At 40.5% G+C, this 23,437-nt stretch overlaps 2 protein-coding genes across 22 annotated transcripts in view; one reads left to right on the forward strand and one right to left on the reverse strand.

Moving 5' to 3' along the window:
• Positions 1-23,437, forward strand: part of LOC139747180 (D-aminoacyl-tRNA deacylase 2-like) — a 258,158-nt gene that overhangs the window by 105,156 nt on the left and 129,565 nt on the right. The gene's annotated exons all lie outside the window — the stretch shown is intronic.
• mmd (disintegrin and metalloproteinase domain-containing protein mind-meld) overlaps positions 1-23,437 on the reverse strand; it is a 378,549-nt gene that overhangs the window by 35,460 nt on the left and 319,652 nt on the right. For 14 of the 15 annotated variants that reach the window (XM_071659048.1, XM_071659111.1, XM_071659065.1 and 11 more), the window contains one exon: positions 20,153-20,365. In XM_071659048.1, the coding sequence (XP_071515149.1) occupies positions 20,153-20,365 (213 nt within the window). Of the gene's footprint in view, positions 1-20,152; positions 20,366-23,437 lie in introns of those variants that run through there. The other variant, XM_071659136.1, reaches the window with a different exon arrangement.

Below are 23,437 nucleotides of genomic sequence, written 5' to 3' on the forward strand. Positions count from 1 at the left end.
AAAGCAAAAATGGGTATGTTTGAAGGAATAGTGGTTCCAACAATGTTGTATGGTTGCGAGGCGTGGGCTATGGATAGAGTTGTGCGCAGGAGGATGGATGTGCTGGAAATGAGATGTTTGAGGACAATGTGTGGTGTGAGGTGGTTTGATCGAGTGAGTAACGTAAGGGTAAGAGAGATGTGTGGAAATAAAAAGAGCGTGGTTGAGAGAGCAGAAGAGGGTGTTTTGAAGTGGTTTGGGCACATGGAGAGGATGAGTGAGGAAAGATTGACCAAGAGGATATATGCGTCAGAGGTGGAGGGAACAAGGAGAAGAGGGAGACCAAATTGGAGGTGGAAAGATGGAGTGAAAAGGATTTTGTGTGATCGGGGCCTGAACATGCAGGAGGGTGAAAGGAGGGCAAGGAATAGAGTGAATTGGATCGATGTGGTATACCGGGGTTGACGTGCTGTCAGTGGATGGAATCAAGGCATGTGAAGCGTCTGGGGTAAACCATGGAAAGCTGTGTAGGTATGTATATTTGCGTGTGTGGACGTATGTATATACATGTGTATGGGGGGGGTTGGGCCATTTCTTTCGTCTGTTTCCTTGCGCTACCTCGCAAACGCGGGAGACAGCGACAAAGTATAAAAAAAAAAAAAAATATATATATATTTTTTTTTTTTGCTTTGTCGCTGTCTCCCGCGTTTGCGAGGTAGCACAAGGAAACAGACGAAAGAAATGGCCCAACCCATCCCTATACACATGTATATACATACGTCCACACACGCAAATATACATACCTACACAGCTTTCCATGGTTTACCCCAGACGCTTCACATGCCCTGATTCAATCCACTCACAGCACGTCAACCCCGGTATACCACAACAATCCAATTCACTCTATTCCTTGCCCTCCTTTCACCCTCCTGCATGTTCAGGCCCCGATCACACAAAATCTTTTTCACTCCATCTTTCCACCTCCAATTTGGTCTCCCACTTCTCCTCATTCCCTCCACCTCCGACACATATATCCTCTTGGTCAATCTTACCTCACTCATTCTCTCCATGTGCCCAAACCATTTCAAAACACCCTCTTCTGCTCTCTCAACCACGCTCTTTTTATTTCCACACATCTCTCTTACCCTTACGTTACTCACTCGATCAAACCACCTCACACCAAACATTGTCCTCAAACATCTCATTTCCAGCACATCCATCCTCCTGCGCACAACTCTATCCGTAGCCCATGCCTCGCAACCATACAACATTGTGGGAACCACTATTCCTCCAAACATACCCATTTTTGCTTTCCGAGATAATGTTCTCGACTTCCACACATTCTTCAAGGCTCCCAGAATTTTCACCCCCTCCCCCACCCTATGATCCACTTCCGCTTCCATGGTTCCATCCGCTGCCAGATCCACTCCCAGATATCTAAAACACTTTACTTCCTCCAGTTTTTCTCCATTCAAACTTACCTCCCAACTGACTTGACCCTCAACCCTACTGTACCTAATAACCTTGCTCTTATTCACATTTACTCTTAACTTTCTTCTTTCACACACTTTACCAAACTCAGTCACCAGCTTCTGTAGTTTCTCACATGAATCAGCCACCAGCGCTGTATCATCAGCGAACAACAACTGACTCACTTCCCAAGCTCTCTCATCCACAACAGACTTCATCCTTGCCCCTCTTTCCAAAACTCTTGCATTCACCTCCCTAACAACCCCATCCATAAACAAATTAAACAACCATGGAGACATCACACACCCCTGCCGCAAACCTACATTCACTGAAAACCAATCACTTTCCTCTCTTCCTACACGTACACATGCCTTACATCCTCGATAAAAACTTTTCACTGCTTCTAACAACTTGCCTCCCACACCATATATTCTTAATACCTTCCACAGAGCATCTCTATCAACTCTATCATATGCCTTCTCCAGATCCATAAATGCTACATACAAATCCATTTGCTTTTCTAAGTATTTCTCACATACATTCTTCAAAGCAAACACCTGATCCACACATCCTCTACCACTTCTGAAACCACACTGCTCTGCCCCAATCTGATGCTCTGTACATGCCTTCACCCTCTCAATCAATACCTCTCCCATATAATTTACCAGGAATACTCAACAAACTTATACCTCTGAAATTTGAGCACTCACTCTTATCCCCTTTGCCTTTGTACAATGGCACTATGCACGCATTCTGCCAATCATCAGGCACCTCACCATGAGTCATACATACATTAAATAACCTTACCAACCAGTCAATAATAGAGTCACCCCTTTTTTTAATAAATTCCTCTGCAATACCATCCAAACCTGCTGCCTTGCCGGCTTTCATCTTCCGCAAAGCTTTTACTACCTCTTCTCTGTTTACCAAATCATTTTCCCTAACCCTCTCACTTTGCACACCACCTCGACCAAAATATATATATATATATATATATATATATATATATATATATATATATATATATATATATTTTTTTTTTTTCATACTATTCGCCATTTCCCGCATTAGCGAGGTAGCGCTAAGAACAGAGGACTGGGCCTTTGAGGGAATATCCTCACCTGGCCCCCTTCTCTGTTCCTTCTTTTGGAAAAAAAAAAAAAAAAAAAAAAAAAACGAGAGGGGAGGATTTCCAGCACCCCGCTCCCTTCCCTTTTAGTCGCCTTCTACGACACGCAGGGAATACGTGGGAAGTATTCTTTCTCCCCTATCCCCAGGGATATATATATATATATATATATATATATATATATATATATATATATATATATATTTTTTTTTTTTGCTTTGTCGCTGTCTCCCGCGTTTGCGAGGTAGCGCAAGGAAACAGACGAAAGAAATGGCCCAACCCACCCCCATACACATGCCTTGATTCAATCCACTGACAGCTCGTCAACCCCAGTATACCACATCGCTCCAATTCACTCCATTCTTTGCCCTCCTTTCACCCTCCTGCATGTTCAGGCCCCGATCACACAAAATCTTTTTCACTCCATCTTTCCACCTCCAATTTGGTCTCCCTCTTCTCCTCGTTCCCTCCACCTCCGACACATATATCCTCTTGGTCAATCTTTCCTCACTCATTCTCTCCATGTGACCAAACCATTTCAAAACACCCTCTTCTGCTCTCTCAACCACGCTCTTTTTATTTCCACACATCTCTCTTACCCTTGCGTTACTTACTCGATCAAACCACCTCACACCACACATTGTCCTCAAACATCTCATTTCCAGCACATCCCTATATATATATATATATATATATATATATATATATATATATATATATATTTTATTTGTTTATTTGCTTTGTCGCTGTCTCCCGCATTAGCGAGGTAGCGCAAGGAAACAGACGAAAGAATGACCCAACCCGCCCACATACACATGTATATACATACACGTCCACACACGCAAATATACATACCTATACATCTCAATGTACACATATATATATACACACACAAACATATACTTATATACACATGTACATAATTCATACTGTCTGCCTTTATTTGTTCCCACCGCCACCTCGCCACACATGGAATAACAACCCCCTTCCCCCTCATGTGTGTGAGGTAGCACTAGGAAAGACACCAAAGGCCCCATTCGTTCACACTCAGTCTCTAGCTGTCATGTAATAATGCACCGAAACCACAGCTCCCTTTCCACATCCAGGCCCCACACACTTTCCATGGTTTACCCCAGACGCTTCACATGCCCTGGTTCAATCCACTGACAGCACGTCGACCCCGGTATAGCCCCATGCCTCGCAACCATACAACATTGTTGGAACCGCTATTCCTTCAAACATATCCATTTTTGCTTTCCGAGATAATGTTCTCGACTTCCAAACATTCTTCAAGGCTCCCAGAATTTTCGCCCCCTTCCCCACCCTATGATTCACTTCCGCTTCCATGGTTCCATCCGCTGTCAGATCCACTCCCAGATATCTAAAACACTTTACTTCCTCCAGTTTTTCTCCATTCAAACTTACCTCCCAATTGACTTGACCCTCAACCCTACTGTACCTAATAACTTGCTCTTATTCACATTTACTCCTAACTTTCTTCTTTCACACACTTTACCAAACTCAGTCACCAGCTTCTTACATGAATCAGCCACCAGCACTGTATCATCAGCAAACAACAACTGACTCACTTCCCAAGTTCTCTCGTCCACAACCGACTGCATACTTGCCCCTCTTTCCAAAACTATATATATTATATATCTATCCCTGGGGATAGGGGAGAAAGAATACTTCCCACGTATTCCCTGCGTGTCGTAGAAGGCGACTAAAAGGGGAGGGAGCGGGGGGCTGGAAATCCTCCCCTCTCGTTTCTTTTTTTTTTTTTTTTTTTTTTAATTTTCCAAAAGAAGGAACAGAGAATTCAGCCAGGTGAGGGTATTCCCTCAAAGGCCCAGTCCTCTGTTCTTAACGCTACCTTGCTAATGCGGGAAATGGCGAATAGTTTGAAAGAAAAGAAAAAGAATATATATATATATTTTTTTTTTTTGCTTTGTCGCTGTCTCCCGCGTCTGCGAGGTAGCGCAAGGAAACAGACGAAAGAAATGGCCCAACCCACCCCCATACACATGCCTTGATTCAATCCACTGACAGCACGTTAACCCCGGTATACCACATCGCTCCAATTCACTCTATTCTTTGCCCTCCTTTCACCCTCCTGCATGTTCAGGCCCCGATCACACAAAATCTTTTTCACTCCATCTTTCCACCTCCAATTTGGTCTCCCTCTTCTCCTCGTTCCCTCCACCTCCGACACATATATCCTCTTGGTCAATCTTTCCTCACTCATTCTCTCCATGTGACCAAACCATTTCAAAACACCCTCTTCTGCTCTCTCAACCACGCTCTTTTTATTTCCACACATCTCTCTTACCCTTGCGATACTTACTCGATCAAACCACCTCACACCACACATTGTCCTCAAACATCTCATTTCCAGCACATCCATCCTCCTGCGCACAACTCTATCCATAGTCCACGCCTCGCAACCATACAACATTGTTGGAACCACTATTCCTTCAAACATACCCATTTTTGCTTTCCGAGATAATGTTCTCGACTTCCACACACTCTTCAAGGCTCCCAGAATTTTCGCCCCCTCCCCCACCCTATGATCCACTTCCGCTTCCATGGTTCCATCCGCTGCCAGATCCACTCCCAGATATCTAAAACACTTCACTTCCTCCAGTTTTTCTCCATTCAAGCTCACCTCCCAATTGAATTGACCCTCAACCCTACTGTACCTAATAACCTTGCTCTTATTCACATTTACTCTTATATATATATATATATATATATATATATATATATATATATATATATATATATATATATATATAAAGTGTTTAAAGTGCCATTGTACAAAGGCAAAGGGGATAAGAGTGAGTGCTCAAATTACAGAGGTATAAGTTTGTTGAGTATTCCTGGGAAATTATATGGGAGGGTACTGATTGAGAGGGTGAAGGCATGTACAGAGCATCAGATTGGGGAAGAGCAGTGTGGTTTCAGAAGTGGTAGAGGATGTGTGGATTAGGTGTTTGCTTTGAAGAATGTATGTGAGAAATACTTAGAAAAGCAAATGGATTTGTATGTAGCATTTATGGATCTGGAGAAGGCATATGATAGAGTTGATAGAGATGCTCTGTGGAAGGTATTAAGAATATATGGTGTGGGAGGCAAGTTGTTAGAAGCAGTGAAAAGTTTTTATCGAGGATGTAAGGCATGTGTACGTGTAGGAAGAAAGGAAAGTGATTGGTTCTCAGTGAATGTAGGTTTGCGGCAGGGGTGTGTGATGTCTCCATGGTTCTTTAATTTGTTTATGGATGGGGTTGTTAGGGAGGTGAATGCAAGAGTTTCGGAAAGAGGGGCAAGTATGAAGTCTGTTGGGGATGAGAGAGCTTGGGAAGTGAGTCAGTTGTTGTTCGCTGATGATGCAGCGCTGGTGGCTGATTCATGTGAGAAACTGCAGAAGCTGGTGACTGAGTTTGGTAAAGTGTGTGAAAGAAGAAAGTTAAGAGTAAATGTGAATAAGAGCAAGGTAATTAGGTACAGTAGGGTTGAGGGTCAAGTCAATTGGAAGGTAAGTTTGAATGGAGAAAAACTGGAGGAAGTAAAGTGTTTTAGATATCTGGGAGTGGAACTGGCAGCGGATGGAACCATGGAAGCGGAAGTGGATCATAGGGTGGGGGAGGGGGCGAAAATCCTGGGAGCCTTGAAGAATGTGTGGAAGTCGAGAACATTATCACGGAAAGCGAAAATGGGTATGTTTGAAGGAATAGTGGTTCCAACAATGTTGTATGGTTGCGAGGCGTGGGCTATGTATGGATAGAGTTGTGCGCAGGAGGATGGATGTGCTGGAAATGAGATGTTTGAGGACAATGTGTGGTGTGAGGTGGTTTGATCGTGTAAATAACGTAAGGGTAAGAGAGATGTGTGGAAATAAAAAGAGCGTGGTTGAGAGAGCAGAAGAGGGTGTTTTGAAATGGTTTGGGCACATGGAGAGAATGAGTGAGGAAAGATTGACCAAGAGGATATATGTGTCGGAGGTGGAGGGAACGAGGAGAAGAGGGAGACCAAATTGGAGGTGGAAAGATGGAGTGAAAAGGATTTTGTGTGATCGGGGCCTGAACATGCAGGAGGGTGAAAGGAGGGCAAGGAATAAAGTGAATTGGAGCGATGTGGTATACAGGGGTTGACGTGCTGTCAGTGGATTGAATCAAGGCATGTGAAGCGTCCGGGGTAAACCATGGAAAGCTGTGTAGGTATGTATATTTGCGTGTGTGGACGTGTGTATGTACATGTGTATGGGGGGGGTTGGGCCATTTCTTTCGTCTGTTTCCTTGCGCTACCTCGCAAACGTGGGAGACAGCGACGAGGTATAAAAAAAAAAAAAATATATATATATATATATATATATATATATATATATATATATATATATATATATATATATATATATATATATATATATACTTTTTTTTTTTTTTTGCTTTGTCGCTGTCTCCCACATTTGCGAGGTAGCGCAAGGAAACAGACGAAAGAAATGGCCCAACCCACCCCCATACACATGTATATACATACGTCCACACACGCAAATATACATACCTACACAGCTTTCCATGGTTTACCCCAGAAGCTTCACATGCCTTGATTCAATCCACTGACAGCACGTCAACCCCGGTATACCACATCGCTCCAATTCACTCTATTCCTTGCCCTCCTTTCACCCTCCTGCATGTTCAGGCCCCGATCACACAAAATCTTTTTCACTCCATCTTTCCACCTCCAATTTGGACTCCCTCTTCTCCTCGTTCCCTCCACCTCCGACACATATATCCTCTTGGTCAATCTTTCCTCACTCATTCTCTCCATGTGACCAAACCATTTCAAAACACCCTCTTCTGCTCTCTCAACCACGCTCTTTTTATTTCCACACATCTCTCTTACCCTTATGTTACTTACTCGATCAAACCACCTCACACCACACATTGTCCTCAAACATCTCATTTCCAGCACATCCATCCTCCTGCGCACAACTCTATCCATAGTCCACGCCTCGCAACCATACAACATTGTTGGAACCACTATTCCTTCAAACATACCCATTTTTGCTTTCCGAGATAATGTTCTCGACTTCCACACATTCTTCAAGGCTCCCAGAATTTTCGCCCCCTCCCCCACCCTATGATCCACTTCCGCTTCCATGGTTCCATCCGCTGCCAGATCCACTCCCAGATATCTAAAACACTTTACTTCCTCCAGTTTTTCTCCATTCAAACTCACCTCCCAATTGACTTGACCCTCAACCCTACTGTACTTAATAACCTTGCTCTTATTCACATTTACTCTTAACTTTCTTCTTTCACACATTTTACCAAACTCAGTCACCAGCTTCTGCAGTTTCTCACATGAATCAGCCACCAGCGCTGTATCATCAGCGAACAACAACTGACTCACTTCCCAAGCTCTCTCATCCCCAACAGACTTCATACTTGCCCCTCTTTCCAAAACTCTTGCATTCACCTCCCTAACAACCCCATCCATAAACAAATTAAACAACCATGGAGACATCACACACCCCTGCCGCAAACCTACATTCACTGAGAACCAATCACTTTCCTCTCTTCCTACACGTACACATGCCTTACATCCTCGATAAAAACTTTTCACTGCTTCTAACAACTTGCCTCCCACACCATATATTCTTAATACCTTCCACAGAGCATCTCTATCAACTCTATCATATGCATAATGAATGCATGACAGTTCTTAAAATATCTGTTTTATGTAAGAAGACAATGGCATCCACCAAAACACTTGTGCAACATAAAAATATGTACATAAGTAGAAATTTAAGCTACTAAAAATATGTCTGAGTACTTAAATCTGAGCACTGTTATACATCAACTCCGTAGATCATTTCTGAACCTGAACCTCTGCAAATGAAGTACTTAAAACTGGCAAGTCTGCAGAAAAAGTTATTCTAGCATTCATATTTCAATCTCAGAATTTAATGAAATATCAAAAAATGAATAAACGCCAGAAATACTACATACATACTAAAGTGGACTCAATCAATTACTCTATAAAGCTGATGAAAATGCTTTAGATATGCTTAAAAAATGATAAAAGGCATTATGGAAGAGAAATCTCTTAAAAAATGTTGGAAAATTTGTATGAGCACAAATAAAGGAATGGGCAATTGGAAATTATCAAAAATATGTTTACAAGACCATCTAAAAGATGTTTAAAGTCCTCCTTGTGTGTTTTCCACTGTTCTTAAAGCTGTTTCTTGGAATAAATGACATAGCTTATTCTATTAATGAGGTTAAAGTTGAATAAAGATGATAATATCCAAAGTAATGGTATTATGAGGGTTATGTAAGATCCATATGGAGGAAGACTGAAAGGAGTCATGACTACAGTGAAGCACAGCAGGGAGTACTGTTTTGTAAGACACAAGAATGAATGAAATTGAAGGGGATTGCTTCAAAATTACATTATACTGAAAAAGCTGTATTACACAACATTTGACTGTGCTGAATAAAGACAATCCATTGTTTGCAACGTGATTTATTTCCCCCAGATATGTAGATATATTTTACCGGGAAAATCTTTGAAACACCATTATTTCAAACAACAGTAAGGCCTTTTTATTCACCAAGTGTCTAGCTTTTCTAATTTAAGTATGATTAGAGTTTTCAGGGCTCTTTTTGATTTTAATTCTGCAAATATCTGAACAGCTGTTTCTTTTGAGTCTTAATGTCAATGGCAGATGACGTAACAACATTTTTCTCATCAAAATGGTATGCCTCCTACCTGTCAATAGCCATTTGCAAATACCTGTTTCCTAATGCAACATTATTACAAGAAGTCCTGATCACTAATACCTTGGAAAAGGATGCCATAACTATGCAGAAAATATCCAAACTAAAGTTGGCCTATGATGATGAGTCAGTTTCATGGCAGTTAACAAGCAAAACAGAGGAGGTAAGACTAAATATTAGGCTAAGCAAAATTTCAAAACGCACCAACTGTGTGGGCTGGAACACGTTGGTAAAACTGTGTGGACATTGGTTACTACAATATGAGATATATTAGCAATTCTATATATAAGATTTTTCCATTTAGTTGGTTGCTGGATAATAAATCTTTTTCCTGTATTGAAGCAATCACACATCGGGGTGATTTTATCAGCCATTTGAAAATATTTAGGTGTGATAAGTGGGTAAAAAAATGTAGCCAGAATAATTATGTTTTAGATTGAACATATATGGACCATAATTTGGGATTTAGATATCTATATAAATGGCTGGGAAAACATGATGCAACGAGTACCTATAAAAAGAGCTTAAAATAATATAGATGAGTAATAACAAAATGTGTATGTAAAAAATTATGCCCCTTACATGATAATGTGCAACTCCTTCATGGATGTCATCTTGTGGACCCTGGCTTTTGAATCCTTGCCACTAAACCTTAATAATATTTAGAACTTTCAATAAAGTATCTTTGGCATAAATGGTCTATATCCATTCATTTACACTTCAGATAAATATTTACATGACAAATGTTTGTGTAAAGTGTGCTTTCACAATGTAACTAATGAAGTTTCTCTTTTGACTTTACTTTGAACATGAAGACCAGCTCATGCTACCAACACTGTTCACCATCAGCAAAAAGTATATCTCTCATACTTATATTACTTTTACATACCATGTAATAGGTACCATTAATTGGTAAAATATGCTTTTGTGACCATGTAGTATATCTATTATATTCATAATACTTAACAGCCATTCCCGTGTTAGTGAGGTAGTGCAAGGAAACAGTCGAGGATTGGCCAAACCCATCCACATACACATGTATATACAGGAAAGCCCACACACGCACATATACATCCCCATACATTTCAACATAAACATACACAGACATATATATATATATATACACATGTACATATCCATACTTGCTGCCCTCATCCATTCCCGTTGCCACCCTGCCACACACAAACTAGCATAACCCCCACCCTCTTCTGCTCTCTCAACCACACAATGTTTATTACCACACATATCTCTTACTCTTTCATTACTTAATCAAACCACCTCACATCACATATGGTCCTCAAACATTTCATTTCCAACACATCCACCCTCATCCATACAACCCTATCTCTAGCCCATGCCTTGCAACCATATAACATTGTTGGAACCACTATTCCTTCAAACATACCCATTTTTGCTCTCCCAGATAACGTTATCGCCTTCCACACATTCTTCAACGCTCCCAGAACCTTCACTCCCTCTCCCACTCTGTGACTCACTTCTGCTTCCATGGTTCCATCCACTGCTAAGTCCACTTCCAGATATCTGAAGCACTTCACTTCCTCCAGTTTTTCTCCATTCAAACTTACCTCCCAGTGAACTTGTCCTTAACCCTACTGAACCTAATAACCTTGCTCTTGTTCACACTTTCTCTCACCTTTCTTCTTTCACACTCTTTTCCAAACCATCACCAACTTCTGCAGTTTCTCACCCAAATCAGCCACCAGCGGTGTATCATCAGCGAACAACAACTGACTCACTTCCCTAGCCCTCTCATCCTCAACAGACTACATACTTGCCCCTCTCTCCAAAACTCTAGCATTCATTTGCTAACCACCCCATCCATAAATAAATTAAACAACCATGGAGACACCACACACCCCTACTGCAAACTAACATTCACTGGGAACCAATCACTCTCCTCTCTGACTACTCGTACACATGCCTTATATCCTTGGTAAAACCTTTTCACTGCTTCAAGCAACTTACCTTCCACACCATATACTCTTCAAACTTTCGACAAAGCATCTCTATCAACCCTATCTTATGCCTTCTCAAGATCCATAAATGCTACATAAAAATCCATCTGTTTTTTAAGTATTTCTCCCATACATCTTCAAAGCAAACACCTGATCCACACATCCTCTACCACTTCTGAAACCACTTCTGAAACCACTTTTCTTCCCCAATCTGATGCTCTGTACATGCCTTCACCCTCCAAGTTAATACTCTCCCATATAATTTCTGAGGAAGACTTAAGAAACCTATGCCTCTGTGGTTTGAATACTCACCCTTATCCCCTTTGCCTTTATGCAATGGCACTATGCATGCATTCCATCAATCCTCAGGCTCTTCACCATGGTCCATACATACAATGAATATCCTTATCAACTGGTCAACAAGACAATCACCCCCTATTTTAATAAATTCCACTGCAATACCATCAAAACCTGCAGCCTTGCCAGCTTTCGTCTTCCACAAAGCTTTCACTACCTTTTCTCTCTTTACCAAACCATTCTCCCTGACCCTCTCACTTTGCACACCCCCCCGACCAAAACAACCTACATTTGCCACTCTATCATCAAACACATTCAACAAACCTTCAAAATACTCACTCCATCTCCTCTTTTCATCATTACCTGTTATTACATCCCCCTTTGCCCCCTTCACCAATGTTCCCATTTGTGTGAGAAATACTTGAAAAGCAGATGGATTTATATTTAGCATGTATGGATCTGGAGAAGGCATATGATAGAGTTGACAGAGATGCTTTGTGGAAGGTCTTAAGAGTATATGGTGTGGGAGGTAAGCTGCGAGAAGCAATGAAAAGTTTTTACCAAGGATGTAAAGCATGTGTACAAGTAGTCAGAGAGGAGAGTGATTGGTTCCCAGTGAAGGTCAGTGTGCAGCAGGGGTGAGTGATGTCCCCAAGGTTGTTTAATTTGTTTAAGGATGGGGTGGTTAGGGACTTAAATGCAAGACTTTTAGAGAGAGGGGCGAGTATGCAGTCTGTTGGGTATGAGAGGGCCTGGGAAGTGAGTCAGTTGTTGTTCACCGATGATACAGCTCAGGTGGATGATTTGTGTGAGAAACTGCAGAGGTTGGTGACTGCATTTGGAAAAAAAAGAATGAAGGAGAAATATGAGAGTAAATGTGAATAAGAGCATGGTTATTATGCTAAGAAGGGTTGAGGGACAAGTTACATGAGATGAAAGTTTGAATGGAGAAAATTGGAGAAAGTTAAGTGTTTTAAATACCTGGGATTGGACTTGGCAGTGAAAGGAACCATGGAAGTGTAAGTGAGTCACAGGGTGGGGGAGGGGGGTAAAGGTTTTGGAAGTGATGAAGAATATGTGGAAGAGAATGTTATTTCAGAGAGCAAAAATGGGTATGTTTGAAGGAATAGTAGTTCCAACAATATTATATGGTCGCGAGGCATGGGCTATAGATAGGGTTGTACAGAGGAGGGTGGATGTCTTGGAAATAAAATGTTTGAGGACAATATGTGTTGTGAGGTGGTTTGATTAAGAAAGTAATGAAATGACAAAATATATATATATATATATTTATTTATCATTTATTTATTTTGCTTTGTCGCTGTCTCCCGCGTTAGCGAGGTAGCGCAAGGAAACAGACAAAAGAATGGCCCAACCCACCCACATACACATGTATATACATACACATCCACACATGCAAATATACATACCTATACATGTCAACGTATAAATATATATACACACACAGACATATACATATATACACATGTACATAATTCATACCGCCTGCCTTTATTTATTCCCATCGCCACCTCGCCACACATGGAATAACAACCCCCTCCCCCCTCATGTGTGCGAGGTAGCGCTACGAAAAGACAACAAAGGCCCCATTCGTTCACACTCACTCTCTAGCTGTCATGTAATAATGCACCGAAACCACAGCTTCCTTTCCACATCCAGGCCCCACAGAATTTTCCATGGTTTACCCCAGATGCTTCACATGCCCTGGTTCAATCCATTGACAGCATGTCAACCCCGATATACCACATCGTTCCAATTCACTCTATTCCTTGCACGCCTTTCACCCTCATGCATGTTCAGGCCCCGATCACACAAAATCTTTTTCACGCCATCTTTCCACCTCCAGTTTGGTCTCCCACTTCTCCTTGTTCCCTCCACCTCTGACACATATATCCTCTTGGTCAATCTTTCCTCACTCATTCTCTCCATGTGACCAAACCATTTCAAAACACCCTCTTCTGCTCTCTCAACCACACTCTTTTTATTTCCACACATCTCTCTTACCCTTACATTACTTACTTGATCAAACCACCTCACACCACATATTGTCCTCAAACATCTCATTACCAGCACATCCACCCACCTGCGCACAACTCTATCCATAGCCCACACCTTGCAACCATACAACATTGTTGGAACCACTATTCCTTCAAACATACCCATTTTTGCTTTCCGAGATAATGTTCTCGACTTCCAAACATTCTTCAAGGCTCCCAGAATTTTCGCCCCCTCCCCCACCCTATGATTCACTTCCGCTTCCATGGTTCCATCCGCTGCCAGATCCACTCCCAGATATCTAAAACACTTTACTTTCTCCAGTTTTTCTCCATTCAAACTTACCTCCCAATTGACTTGACCCTCAACCCTACTGTACTTAATAACCTTGCTCTTATTCACATTTACTCTTAACTTTCTTCTTTCACACACTTTACCAAACTCAGTCACCAGCTTCTGCAGTTTCTCACATGAATCAGCCACCAGCGCTGTATCATCAGCGAACAACAACTGACTCACTTCATACTTGCCCCTCTTTCCAAAACTCTTGCATTCACCTCCCTAACAACCCCAACCATAAACAAATTAAAGAACCATGGAGACATCACACACCCGTGCCGCAAACCTACATTCACTGAGAACCAATCACTTTCCTCTCTTCCTACACGTACACATGCCTTACATCCTCGATAAAAACTTTTCACTGCTTCTAACAACTTGCCTCCCACACCATATATTCTTGAAACCTTCTACAGAGCATCTCTATCAACTCTATCATATGCCTTCTCCAGATCCATAAATGCTACATACAAATCCATTTGCTTTTCTATGTATTTCTCACATACATTCTTCAAAGCAAACACCTGATTCACACATCCTCTACCACCTGAAGCCACATTGCTCTTCCCCAATCTGATGCTCTGTACAGGCCTTCACCCTCTCAATCAATACCCTCCCATATAATTTCCCAGGAATACTCAACAAACTTATACCTCTGTAATTTGAGCACTCACTCTTATCCCATTTGCCTTTGTACAATGGCACTATGCAAGCATTCCGCCAATCCTCAGGCACCTCACCATGAATCATACATACATTAAATATCCTTACCAACCAGTCAACAATACAGTCACCCCCTTTTTTAATAAATTCCACTGCAATACCATCCAAACCTGCTGCCTTGCCGGCTTTCATCTTCCGTAAAGCTTTTACTACCTCTTCTCTATTTACCAAATCATTTTCCCTAACCCTCTCACTCTGCACACCACCTAGACCAAAACACCCTATATCTGCCACTCTATCATCAAACACATTCAACAAACCTTCAAAATACTCACTCCATCTCCTTCTCACATCACCACTACTTGTTATCACTTCCCCATTAGCCCCCTTCACTGAAGTTCCCATTTGCTTACCTCCTTCCAAAACATCTTTTTATTCTCCCTGAAATTTAATGATACTCTCTCACCCCAACTCTCATTTGCCCTCTTTTTCACCTCTTGCACCTTTCTCTTGACCTCCTGCCTCTTTCTTTAATACCTCTCCCACTCATTTGCATTTTTTCCCTGCAAAAATCATCCAAATGCCTCTCTCTTCTCTCTCACTAATAATCTTACTTCTTCATCCCACCACTCACTACCTTTTCTAATCAACCCACCTCCCACACTTCTCATGCCACAAGCATCTTTTGCGCAAGCCATCACTGCCTCCCTAAATACATCCCATTCCTCCCCCACTCCCCTTACCTCCTTTGTTCTCACGTTTTTCCACTCTGTACTCAGTCTCTCCTGGTACTTCCTCACACAAGTCCCCTTCCCAAGCTCACTTAATCTCAACACTCTCTTCACCTCAATATTCTCTCTTCTTTTCTGAAAACCCCCACAAATCTTCACCTTCGCCTCCATAAAATAATGATCAGACATCCCTCCAGTTGCACCTCTCAGCACATTAACATCCAAAAGTCTCTCTCTCGTGCGTCTATCAATTAACACGTAATCCAATAATGCTCTCTGGTCATCTCTCCTACTTACATACGTATACTTATGTATATCTCGCTTTTTCAACCAGGTATTCCCAATCACCAGTCCTTTTTCAGCTCATAAATCTTCTGTTTCCCCTTTTAGAAAGTTAAAATACAAGGAGGGGGGGTTTCTGGCCCCCCGCTCCCGTCCCCTTTAGTCGCCTTCTACGACACGTGAGGAATGCGTGGGAAGTATTCTTTCTCCCCTATCCCCAGCGACAAAGCAAAATAAATAAATGAATAAAATATATGAATATATGTATATATATATATATATATATATATATATATATATATATATATATATATATATATATATATCCCTGGGGATAGGGGAGAAAGAATTCTTCCCACGTATTCCCTGCGTGTCGTAGAAGGCGACTAAAAGGGGAGGGAGCGGGGGGCTGGAAATCCTCCCCTCTCGTTTTTTTTTTAATTTTCCAAAAGAAGGAACAGAGAATTGGGCCAGGTGAGGGTATTCCCTCAAGGCCCAGTCCTCTGTTCTTAACGCTACCTCGCTAATGCGGGAAATGGCGAATAGTTTGAAAGAAAAGAAAATATATATATATATATATATATATATATATATATATATATATATATATATATATATATATATATATATATATATATATTATTTTTTATTATTATACTTTGTCGCTGTCTCCCGCGTTTGCGAGGTAGCGCAAGGAAACAGACGAAAGAAATGGCCCAACCCCCCCCCCATACACATGTACATACATACGTCCACACACGCAAATATACATACCTACACAGCTTTCCATGGTTTACCCCAGACGCTTCACATGCCTTGATTCAATCCACTGACAGCACGTCAACCCCGGTATACCACATCGCTCCAATTCACTCTATTCCTTGCCCTCCTTTCACCCTCCTGCATGTTCAGGCCCCGATCACACAAAATCTTTTTCACTCCATCTTTCCACCTCCAATTTGGTCTCCCTCTTCTCCTCGTTCCCTCCACCTCCGACACATATATCCTCTAGGTCAATCTTTCCTCACTCATTCTCTCCATGTGCCCAAACCACTTCAAAACACCCTCTTCTGCTCTCTCAACCACGCTCTTTTTATTTCCACACATCTCTCTTACCCTTACGTTACTCACTCGATCAAACCACCTCACACCACACATAGTCCTCAAACATCTCATTTCCAGCACATCCATCCTCCTGCGCACAACTCTATCCATAGCCCACGCCTCACAACCATACAACATTGTTGGAACCACTATTCCTTCAAACATACCCATTTTTGCTTTCCGAGATAATGTTCTCGACTTCCACACATTCTTCAAGGCCCCCAGAATTTTCGCCCCCTCCCCCACCCTATGATCCTATATATATATATATATATATATATATATATATATATATTTTTTTTTTTTTTTTATACTTTGTCGCTGTCTCCCGCGTTTGCGAGGTAGCGCAAGGAAACAGACGAAATAAATGGCCCAACCCCCCCCATACACATGTATATACATACGTCCACACACGCAAATATACATACCTACACAGCTTTCCATGGTTTACCCCAGACGCTTCACATGCTTTGATTCAATCCAATGACAGCACGTCAACCCCGGTATACCACATCGCTCCAATTCACTCTATTCCTTGCCCTCCTTTCACCCTCCTGCATGTTCAGGCCCCGATCACACAAAATCTTTTTCACTCCATCTTTCCACCTCCAATTTGGCCTCCCTCTTCTCCTCGTTCCCTCCACCTCCGACACATATATCCTCTTAGTCAATCTTTCCTCACTCATTCTCTCCATGTGCCCAAACCACTTCAAAACACCCTCTTCTGCTCTCCCAACCACGCTCTTTTTATTTCCACACATCTCTCTTACCCTTACGTTACTCACTCGATCAAACCACCTCACACCACACATTGTCCTCAAACATCTCATATATATATATATATATATATATATATATATATATATATATATATATATATATTATCTCTTGGGATAGGGGATTAAGAATACTTCCCTTGTATTCCCTGCGTGTCGTAGAAGGCGACTAAAAGGGGAGGGAGCGGGGGGCTGGAAATCCTCCCCTCTCGTTTTTTTTTTTTTTTTTTAATTTTCCAAAAGAAGGAACAGAGAATTGGGCCAGGTGAGGGTATTCCCTTAAAGGCCCACTCCTCTGTTCTTAACGCTACCTCGCTAATGCGGGAAATGGCGAATAGTTTGAAAAAAAAAAAATATATATATATATATCTATCTATCTATCTATATATATATATATATATATATATATATATATATATATATATATATATATATATTTATTTATTTATTTTGCTTTGTCGCTGTCTCCCGCGTTTGCGAGGTAGCGCAAGGAAACAGACGAAAGAAATGGCCCAACCCACCCCCATACACAATGTATATACATACACGTCCACACACGCAAATATACATACCTATACATCTCAATGTACACATATATATACAGACACTTACATATATACCCATGCACACAATTCACACTATCTGCCTTTATTCATTCCCATCGCCACCTCGCCACACATGGAATACCATCCCCCTCCCCCCTCATGTGTGCGAGGTAGCACTAGGAAAAGACAACAAAGGCCCCATTCATTCACACTCAGTCTCTAGCTGTCATGCAATAATGCCCGAAACCACAGCTCCCTTTCCACATCCAGGCCCCACACAACTTTCCATGGTTTACCCCAGACACTTCGCATGCCCTGATTCAATCCACTGACAGCACATCAACCCCGGTATTCCACATTGATCCAATTCACTCTATTCCTTGCCCTCCTTTCACCCTCCTGCATGTTCAGGCCCCGATCACACAAAATCTTTTTCACTCCATCTTTCCACCTCCAATTTGGTCTCCCACTTCTCCTCGTTCCCTCCACCTCCGACACATATATCCTCTTGGTCAAAGAGAGATGTGTGGAAATAAAAAGAGCGTGGTTGAGAGAGCAGAAGAGGGTGTTTTGAAATGGTTTGGGCACATGGAGAGAATGAGTGAGGAAAGATTGACCAAGAGGATATATGTGTCGGAGGTGAAGGGAACGAGGAGAAGTGGGAGACCAAATTGGAGGTGGAAAGATGGAGTGAAAAAGATTTTGTGTGATCGGGGCCTGAACATGCAGGAGGGTGAAAGGAGGGCAAGGAATAGAGTGAATTGGATCGATGTGGTATACCGAGGTTGACGTGCTGTCAGTGGATTGAATCAGGGCATGTGAAGCGTCTGGGGTAAACCATGGAAAGCTGTGTAGGTATGTATATTTGCGTGTGTGGACGTATGTATATACATGTGTATGTGGGTGGGTTGGGCCATTTCTTTCGTCTGTTTCCTTGCGCTACCTCGCAAACACGGGAGACAGCGACAAAGCAAAAAAAAAAAAAAAAATATATATATATATATATATATATATATATATATATATATATATATATATATAAGGGCAAAAATGGTTACGTTGAAGGTACAGTGGTCCTGACAATATTCTATGTGTGCAAGGCATGGACTACACATGAGGTTATGCAGAGGAGGGTGGATGTATTGGAAATGAATTGTTTGAGGAAAATTTGTGGTGTAAAGTGATTTGATCGAGCAGGTAACCTAATAAAAGGGTGGAGGGAGATGTGGTAATAAAAAAAGTGTAGTTGAGAGAGCTAAAGAGGTTATACTGAAATGGTCTGGACATATGGAGAGAATGAGTCAGGAAAGGTTGGCAAATAGGATATATCTATTAGAAGTGGAGGGAATAGGGAGAACAGGACAACCAGACTGGAGATGGAAGGATACGGTACAAAAGACTTTGAGCAATCGGGGCCTGAACATTCAAGAGGGTGAAAGGTGTGCACAGGATAGTGAAATGAAAGACTGTGGTATACTGGGATGAATGTGATGTCAATGGACTGAACCAGGGTATGTGACGCATTGAGGGTAAACCATGGAAAGGTTTGTAGGATCTGGTTGTGGACAGGCAGCAGTGGTTTCTGTGCATTACACATGACAGCTAAAGAATGGATATGAGCAAATGCAGCCTATCTTCATCAGTTCCTGGACCTACCTCGCTAACATGAGAAATGGCAATCAAGTAAAAATATATGTGAATAGGGAGATATGGTTTTGTTGCTTTACACAACATGACAGTTAAAGGACGGATAAAAGTAGCTGTAGCCTTTCTTCTTCTGTTCTTGGCACACACACACACACACACACACACACAACCCAGCCTAAGCCAGGTACCCATTTACTAACTGGATGTGAGGGAAGGATGAACAACTGGGATTAGCTGTGGGCCAAATGATGTACCCAGGATTCAAACCATGCAGGCAGGCCCATGATGACTCATGATCAGTAGTGCTAATCACACCATAAAGATTTGTGTGTGTGTGTGTGTGTGAATCCCATTCACCCATTCATCTGTCTATGTGCAAAAACCATGTTGAATTGATTGCATCATAAAAAACTCACCTCTCTGAATCTGCTGTCTCACCAGCATCAGGTCTTTCAAGGTCATCCTCCTCTGTAAAGGCGTGACTGTCTGCCCCATCTGAGAACTCATGCCCACCACTACCTAATCTATCTGAGCCACGCCCACTCGCAGACCCTGTCCCACTCCCACTGCTTGGAGGCTGTCGGTAGCGACCGTATACGAAACCCATTCCACCATTGTCTGCTCTACCTCTGGAAGATTATTGTTATAGTAAGTAAACAGAAAACTTAGCATACAGAGGTTAATCAAGCTGTGCAATGAAGTTTAGTTTTGGAAACATGTCAGCAAATGATTAATGTATAATATATTACAGTATTTAAAAAGGCCTGAACATTCTATTACATCCACAAAATCTTTGAGAAAGAAAAAATCCTGTTTTGAACATCATAAGGTTTTACAAAGTTCAGTGCCTCCTTAGAAGTCAATTTATCTTCAAAAGAAGAGCATGATGAAATATGTTATCATATACTTGGAGGTAAAAATCAAACGGGAATCCACTGAGGAAGATTACATAAACCAAGAAACATGAAGATTACATATAACTACCTACAAAACACAGAGAAAGAAGTTTTGATACAGTCTTAGCAGTGTCACTAACCATGCATGTGAAAACTAAGTATGAAATAGAAAAGCACAATAATGAAAAAAGGCACCATTACTGACCTTTCTGTGGTGAAGTATGTTCATATTACAATACTGACTAGAGGTTATACTTTGAAACACCATTTAAAGAGAAATATCATTATTATTCAGGAGTGCATAAGCACTGAAACCTTATCCCTTAACAAAGAAAATAAATGAACCCTAGTAGTAGTCATTATGGTTGGTGTAACTTCTCTTCATTTATTACTGTCTTGTGCATATTTCTTTTTATCAAGAATCAAATATTTTTGACATGTCTAAGAGGCACAGGAATATGAAGCTATTCTTTAAATCTATTCATGTATCTGTCATTAAATGGAGTTCCAAAATTTGCATATAACCCTATAATCAATCAATAAAACAATGAAATGAACTAAGTGCCTCATTTTTAACCCATTTACAAAAACCAGAATTTCCTTTCAACCTACTGACATTATTTCACTGTTGTCCTGTCTATTAGATAAGTTTTGCATCATTTATCTTCTAATCTTCATAGCACTATCATTAAATAAGTACACAATGCAACTTTGTATGTCTCTGCATTAACTAGGCAAGTGAACTTTAAACTCTAGACATACTTTTTCATTATTCATTTGATTCATAATCGATTCATTTAAAAAAAATGCATTCCACCATGATGTATGCATCAAGTATAGTAAAACATACAATAAAGTTGGGGCAACTTTTACTGTTTTGCCCCTCGAGGACATGAGCATCACAAGCCCAGCCAGTATGAAGAAAAAATCTAGAAACGTTTTTTCTTAGGAATGAGGTTTACCTGTAGAATAATAAACCAGTAGTACTACCACACTTAAAAAAAATTAATCATAACAAAGTATGTTGGTATTCAATACTTTCACTGTAACATTTCTGATGACCCTCCATAATCTCATTTTTTGTGTTACTTTCCATCATTTAACAAACATTCAGAGAACTGTATACAACTTAAATCATACTACTGGAGGCCTTATTAATATATAAAAGCTTTATGGCTATCAAAGTATCTAACAAGAATGTATCAATTCATGTAAAAAATGATTAATACCCTTTACATGCCATGTGCCTTTAGTTCTCATACTCTAATCATGTTCATAAATGCCTTAATATGCACTCTTGTTTTCTGAATGTTTGTTACCATTAAAATTTTGTTTTACTTTCCAATATATCATATAGTGAAACTGGATGATAAAGTGATAATGTATCTCATTAATAATCACAGTGATAATGAAGGTTACGATAGAAGATCTGTTAAGCTGGTGATGGACAGTACATTGCATTAGATATAAGTTTACACTAGCTCTTAATTGAAAAAATTTGTGGCACTATTCACCCTTATGATCATGCAATGCCCATACCTTGAAATGAATCCTGTTAAAAATACTGAAATGCTTAGAGGAGTTCCTTCAATGTTTATGGATAATGAAATATCTGAATGTTAATGCAGTTACATGAATGATCATGTAACACTGGTACTGAAAGAAATTCCAAGGAATAATAAGGTTCATAAGTGGTGAGGTGAGTTCCTCTTATGCACATTATGTGACTGCTGCTTAAAGTGAAGCAAATATAGATCATATACCTGAACCTTTAACTCCTATACATTTAAAAAAATCAAAAACATGTACAGCACAAATCAGCAGGAGCATTATATTTAATGTGCAAGTACTTGCTTAGTATCTATTCATTCAGCACTGTATTTCTTTTTCATGATCATTTGGCCAACTTCCTAATGATTATCCTAGCACACTATGCAGTTTCCTATAAGTAATTTTTGTGGACTCGTGGTACATTAGATGCCTGACTCAATAAGCATTATTTGTATCCCACGACCCTAAACATAAAGTTGTTTCTAAATACATGGCAAAATCTCTACATGTATCCAAAAAAGAAAAAATAGGGTCTTCTGACACTTCCCCCCTTATAAACAATTATTTTTCACACAAACCCAGGGACCAAGTACACTAAATCAACTGAAGAGGGTAACACCTGTAAATACATTTTTGTGATAAAAATGTTTGCAAAAATTTTCAACAATCAAGAAGTTTCATTTTGGCATTATCAAGATTTCATAATCTAAATAGTGACACTAATCTTATGGTACTTGTGAATTAATTTAGTTTATTATTCTAACTTGGGGCTCAAAAGGAAGATGGATACAATGAGTAGCTGCTGCACAACAACAAGCATGATGCCTGTTGATACTATATGACCAAAAAATATGTACTGTGTAAACTTCATGAAATCTCCCACAATATAGAGATGCAACTAACTGTAAAGGCTTTCGGAAATGTTCATGAATCAATATAAAAGGTGCTTATTAAAGCTCAGAAAAAAATAAGTAGTACATTACCGATATGTACTTTCCCAAAATTGTTTTTACTGTAATTAGATTTTTTGAAGTACAGGAAGTTTTACACTTCTAAGACCCAATCTCTTGAACTATCTTCACCAACATGAAGCTTTTTGGCCTCTGTATACTATCTGCATTCTCATTTTCATCATAGCTCAATCCACTAATCCAGTCTGACACTATGAAGGTACTTCATTACAATTTTAACAAGTTTCATGCTAAATTTTCTAGAATGGCTTCTCGATGCTCTTAATTTACATCTTTTAAAGAA

This window comes from Panulirus ornatus, chromosome 5 (assembly GCF_036320965.1).
Source record: "Panulirus ornatus isolate Po-2019 chromosome 5, ASM3632096v1, whole genome shotgun sequence".
Lineage (NCBI taxonomy): Eukaryota > Metazoa > Arthropoda > Malacostraca > Decapoda > Palinuridae > Panulirus > Panulirus ornatus.